Source organism: Tupaia chinensis, unplaced genomic scaffold (assembly GCF_000334495.1).
Source record: "Tupaia chinensis unplaced genomic scaffold, TupChi_1.0 Scaffold143584_1, whole genome shotgun sequence".
Taxonomy (NCBI): domain Eukaryota; kingdom Metazoa; phylum Chordata; class Mammalia; order Scandentia; family Tupaiidae; genus Tupaia; species Tupaia belangeri.
The window spans coordinates 3,047,562-3,053,930 of record NW_006203430.1 but is presented as its reverse complement, the minus strand read 5'-3'; the positions used below and the strand labels follow the sequence as shown (position 1 = coordinate 3,053,930).

At 40.4% G+C, this 6,369-nt stretch overlaps 1 protein-coding gene across 7 annotated transcripts in view; it reads right to left on the bottom strand.

Annotated features, from left to right (window-relative positions):
• PTPRM (protein tyrosine phosphatase receptor type M) overlaps positions 1–6,369 on the bottom strand; it is a 732,676-nt gene that overhangs the window by 105,214 nt on the left and 621,093 nt on the right. For all 7 annotated transcript variants that reach the window (XM_027766560.1, XM_027766561.1, XM_027766562.1 and 4 more), the window contains one exon: positions 4,373–4,449. In XM_027766560.1, the coding sequence (XP_027622361.1) occupies positions 4,373–4,449 (77 nt within the window). The remainder of the gene's footprint in view (positions 1–4,372; positions 4,450–6,369) is intronic.

Here is a 6,369-nt window from a genome sequence, read left to right as displayed (position 1 = left end):
GGAAAGACAAAGCCAACTCAGAGAAAATTATACTCAGGCAACATATATCACTGTGGACCTTAATTATTTCCATTCTGTCCCCTGAGATTGCCCTAAATACTAATCCCAAAGCCAGGTGAAAAATAAGAAAAAGAAACTTGTAGATAAAATACGAATTTTGCAGACAACTTAAATGCACAATTGTTTGATATTTGGTCCTTAGAAACAAGTCCACATGGGCCAGCAGGTGTCATAGTGGTTAAAGCACTGAACTCCCACATGGCTGACTGTGGTTTAAGTCCTGGACCTGGCACTTTGAAACCCATGCCAGGCACATATGTGTGCATGCCCATGATCCCACAAGGAGAATGGAGAAGGGATTGCAGTGTGGCTATCCCCGCAGGGGAGGATTTCTCATTTTCTATCTCTCTCTGTCTCTCCAGTGAGCACATATGCCATATCGAAAAATCTCTCAAAAAAAATAAAAATAAAGGAGGGGAGAGACAAGTTTACAATGATGAACAGAAAAGCAGACACATTCTTTTATACAACTGACTTGCAGTCGGTCCCAAATTATAGAATCATGACCGTTAAATAAACTTTAGAAAATCAGTCATTTGTTATTAGCTGATAAGCTCCACAAGGGCAAGAACTTCGATTTACTTGCTCCATATGTTCAGTGCCTAGCAAAGTGCCAGGTAGATAGGAGGGACTTGTGATAAATTAAATTAATTCATACAGTCCACAAGTGGCTGATGTTGCTAAACACCATGATCATTTCTTGGTTCTCATCTACTTGACCTCTTCATTGGTATGAATACTTCTTCACTTGGCTTCCAGGACATCACTTTTCTGGTTGTTTTCCTACCCACCTCCCTGGCTACTTTCCCTTGGTTTCATTGGCTAGTTCTTCCCTTTGTCTTGATTTTTTTTTTAAGAGAAATTTATGCTATAGGACGCTTGAGCTTGGTGGACAGTCAAGAGAGAGACAGAGAGATGGAAAGTGAAAAACCACCCTCCGGGGGGGATGGCCACGCCGAAATCCCTTCTCCTCCATTCTCCTTTTGGGATCTTGGGCATGCATGCACATGTGCCCAGCATGAATTTTAAGCCACTGGGTCTGGGACTCAAGCTGCAGATGACTATACAGGAGTCCAGTGATGTAACTGTTATGCCATCTGCTGGTCCCCCTTTGCCCTAATGTTAACATTGCATGTTCTTGGCCATGTTTGTCTATCTACACTCATTCTTTTGGTGATCTTGTCTAGTCCCACAGCCTGTAATACCTTCTGTGTACTGATGAATCCTACATTCTTATTTGCAGTCCAGACCTTTTCTTTGAAATCCTGATGTATATCAATTGCTGTTCAACGCCTCCTTTGGATGTTTAATATATATTTTATTGGCTAACACATTGAAAAATGAAACCCCTTTTTCCTCCCTAACACCTGATTGGCTAACACATTGAAAAATGAAACCCCTTATTCCTCCCTAATTCCTATTCAAATCTACTCTACCCACAGTCCTTCACGATGATGGCAACTCCATCTCTTGAAGATTCTTGACTTTTTCTTCATGTACACCGCACGACCAGTTTGCCAGCAAGTCCTGCTGGCCCTACCTTCAACATAGATCCAGGATCCCACTACTTCTCACCCTCCACTGCCACCATCACCTCTCTCTGATGACTTACAAAGTCATAGCAGGCCTCCTTGCCTTTATTCCTGCCGTTACAGTTTACCCTCCTTTCAGCAGTCGGACCATGGCACCCATCTGCTCAAATTCCTTTAATGACACCCATCTCAAAGTAAAAGCCACATTTCTTATGTTTGTTTCCATTTCCTGGCCCCATGGCCTCTCTCTCATCACCTGTAACTTCTCCCATCCCTTCACGCCATTTTGCCAACACTTGCCTGCTTGTTTTCCTTCCAATTCTCTAGGCAAGCTCCACAGCAAGGCTTTGCTGGGGCTATTTCTCAGCCTGGACTGTTCTTCCAGATGTCTATACAGCTCAATCCTTCATCCTCTTTGCTTAAATGTTACCTTCTCAATGCAAGTGAGTCCAGTCTCTCTATTCAAAGTTGTGACCTACCCCCACACATGGCACTTTTCTTTCCCCTTAAGGCTTTAGTTTTTCTGCATAGTTCAAGAGATTTTCAAAAGGTTCATGGAAGATACACACTAAGAAAAAAATTTATGCTTGGGTTTCAAAAATTTCTTGTACCAAAATGAACTTATAATTAAATTTTTTTAAAAAAAATTTTGCTAGAGGACATGCGCTCACAAGAGAAAGAGAGGGTAAGTGAGGAAGCATCCCCTCGCCTTCCTGTGAGGGGTACCCACACCATAATTCATTCTGTTACATTTTCGCTTTTCATGCTCAGTGTATTTTCCAAGCCACTGGGTCTAGGATTTGAACTATGCAGTCGGCCATGTGGAATCCAGCTACCTTAACCACCATGCCACTAGCTTGCCCAAACTTGTACTTTAATTCTATTTTCTCATGAAATTTTTGAAGTTATCTCAAATATACTACCTTCTAACATACCAAATAGAGTTAATGTATTTATTGTCCATTTCTCTCAATTAGAATATCACTAATGAGATAAGAGGTCTGGGTTTTTGTTTTTTGTTTTTTTGTTTTTTTTTTTTTTGGTTTTGTCTTTTTGTCTGAATTATTCAGTTTTAACTCTAGCACTTAGAACAGTTAACTAATACATAATAGGTCCTAGTTAACTCAGCGAATGGAGCAGAAGGCTGTCAAAAACACCTATTTTCTTCTCTCCTATGCTCTCTCTGTCTTAAAAAAAGGAAAGAAAAGAAAAAAAATTATTGACTAAGTGAAAAAAAGTAAAGGAGCCCTGAATATTGGCTCTCCTGTTAAAATTAAAACTCATAATCAGGTTTTTCATTATTTCATAGTTTTGTTCATTTTATTTCCTTGTGCTGGAATGTCTTCTCTCCTTTGTGTCTCTACCCTCCTCCGCCACTGTTTAAAGCTTACTTCAAATGACCTCCTTTGTAGGGCCTAATCTGATCACATGTACTCCTGAAGTCATTCATCAAACACTTCCTGAGTGCTCACTCTGTCAGGCATGTGCCTGGTACGGGAGATACAAAGATGAGTAGGGCACTGCCTCAGTGCTCAAGAATCTGATAGACTGCGGGAGCTGGGACTGGAGAGCAAACAGTCTCCACAAGCTGTGGAGCCTTATAAGAAGGACTGGAGAAGACATTTCCTATTTCTGCTTCTAAATTTTAAGGTTGTAAGGAGCAGATAACAGGTCTGGGACACCTCTGCATACTCCCATGAGGGGTACTCACTAAACATTTGCTGAGTGAAGAAGTATAATGAAGCTTATAAAGAAACCATACTTTTATAAATAAATTAAAATAAAAAACAAACAGAACCTGGTAAGTATGTTTTGGCCATTATCAAAGTGGTGTCCTCATTTAATGAACGAGGTGTGAATTGTTCTTTAAATAATCATCCTCCTCCTGATGCACCGCCCCCAAATCAAAATGTCAAACCTTTCCAATTAGCACTAAAAATAACATTCTTACCGTTATTTTTAGGTAATTCTTTCTAAGAAATTGTGATGCTAGTTACTTCTACTAACATCTGGGTAATAATCAAGAAGATAAAAGAATCCACACATGTGGCTAAATCTTATCCATGGAAATACTGATGGACTTAGAAACAGTGTGACGGCCAAGCACAGAGTCTGCTTTGAACCACAGAGGAGCCGAAATCTATTTCATGTAAACTTGGCCTTGGAGGTAACAGCAGCTTCGCCTTGATTTTTCAGTCTACTTTTGATTTCATTCATTCTTTCAACTGAAAACATGCTGTCTCCTAAAGAATTTATTCTAATGTAAAACATTAAGTTAACATGATGCAGAATGAACAAAGGAGCGGTCTTCAATAATTAAACAGCTTACATATTTAATGACATGTCTTGCTTGCATTAGAAGTCCTGGCGAACAGCTGCAGACTACTTTGAAGGCAACTTAAAAGTGCAGTGATGACAGGAGATTGCAAATCACCGTATTAGGAATTAGAGAGTTTTGTCTCATTAATATGCAAACAGATTTTTAAAGTGTCGAATAATATAAGTTGTTGACAAAAAAATGGAAATTAACATTTTCTTAGTCCACATAAGCATGGGACATTCAAGATAGCATAGAATGTTTCAGAGAAATTCACCCACAAACAGGTTATCTTGAGAAAAAGGGAGATCCTATTTTCACTGTTAAGGTCCGCAGTGTATGGGGAACATGTATGTGCTTATTTCTGGGTTGAACCCAAGGTGTATTGACCAATCTTATAGGACACACGTGAGGTGGCATGTGTCATAACAGGCCCTTTGACAGTTTCAAAATACATACGTACATCGATATAATTTCCATTGATGTAGTCTGAGTTGGTGTCTCCTTCTAGTGTCTGCAGCCTCACCCGAGAATGATCATCTGCAACAGAAAAAGAAAGGAAGACAATTAGCATGAACAGTCTGTAGGCAGCTCTGGGCCCCAGAATGCGAGCAAACTGCATAGAGATTCATCCACATACACACTGCTTTAATGATAAACAAACAACTAAATGTCACACACTTTCTAAACTTCCTGTTTGGTTATAAAGACTAGTGAGGATTTAGAATACTTTACATTTTACAGTAAATCTCATTAATTTATTCTTTTATCATTGACAGATGGAAATCACTGGCAAAGGTCTGGTACTTTTCCATATGGTCCTATGAACGGCAACACAATTACTTCTTGGATTAAAAGTTTGAGCAACTTCCCTAAACCATACACAAATCCTAAGACATTGAAGGTTGCCTACAACAACCACCCTGACAGATGATGGTTATAAACTCACAGCCTAGCCTTCTGTGATGTGTAGACATGGTCTAATTACAGCCATCATCCCTAAATTCTCTAAGCCCTCCCTTTATTTATTTTGTTTTGTTTTGTTTTTTGTTTTTTGAGAGGTTTTTGCTGTAGGGCACGTGCGCTTGCCAGAAAGACAGAAAGAGACAGAAAGTGAGAAATCAACCCCTGGGAGGGAGGGCCACGCTGCAATCCCTTCTCCTCCATTCTCCTCTCAGGATCTTGGGCAAGCATGCACACGGGCCCGGTGTGAGTTTAAACCACCAGATCCGGGACTCGAACCCTGGTTGACTACATGGGAGTCCAGTTACGTAGCCATTACGCTAACTGCTGGTCCCAGCCCTCCCTTTGTACCTGAGGGACCCAGCAGGTGAGAGCAATGTCAATGCCCATCAGAATATGACTACAGGCCAGTCAATAATGCCACCATGCCTCAGCCTCCTCCTCTGGAGAAGGGGATGGCAGTACCTGCTTCACACTGGGTTGTTTTGAGAATTGCATAAAAACATCAGTTGTCAAGCATGACGTCTACCATAGCAAGTACTGCAAAGGGGTCATGATCATGGTGTCAACTATTTATACTGAAGTTATTTCCTAAACGAAAAATTTTCTGCACAAATACAGTTGAGGCTTCTCAATGATCTTCTTGAATATTCCTAGAAGGGGAAATAGAAAAAGCTCCATAAGGGCAAGGATTTTCCTAATTTTCTTCTATAAAGTTTATTTCTCAGCGAGTGTGAGAGAGAAAGAAACACAGAGAGGCGCCTCCAACAGGGTCTTTTTTTTTTTATTTTATATTACCTAACATTTTTTCCCTGAGCATCATCACAACATACTAAATGTGGTTTCCCATCTAGGATAAACTGCATAGTGGCTTAATCGAGCATGTTATCATCAATAATATTCCATTTCTACTTTCATACATATGTATACATATATATATGTTTTTTATCCTATGTTTGACCCTCTGCCCTTTCCCCCTCTCCCATTACACTATCTCTGCTATATACAGTTGTCTTCCAGAGGAGTTATTGAAAATGTGCTACGTGCAAGTAAAGGGAGAGGGGCCACGAGTTTAAAGTTTTCAACAATAGGGAACATAGATTCCATTCAAGGTTGGATCAAGGGTGGGTCTCGTGCAGTTCCGCAATTGTAGGTGAGTCTCCATGGAATACAGTTTCAGGAAAGCGGTTCTGGTAAGCAGAGATGATTATCAGTTGATGCGGCACAGCAGCCATCTTGTGATTAGCGGGAATGGTGTTGTGGGGATCTGCAGCGTGAGTTATCCTCGGGTATCTGGCTTCCTTAAGAATGGTAGAGTAGTTCTTGTTTTTCCCTGAGGTAATGCAGGGCTGGTAACCATCATCTTCTCACTGTCCATAGGTAGAGAAAATCCTCCTATACAATATATTTCTCAATTGGTTTAAGAGAGCTAAAGTTTTTTTTCTGTTGCTTACAGTTGCAAGTTCTTCATCCTTTTCGGCCTCAGCTTGCCGCCTG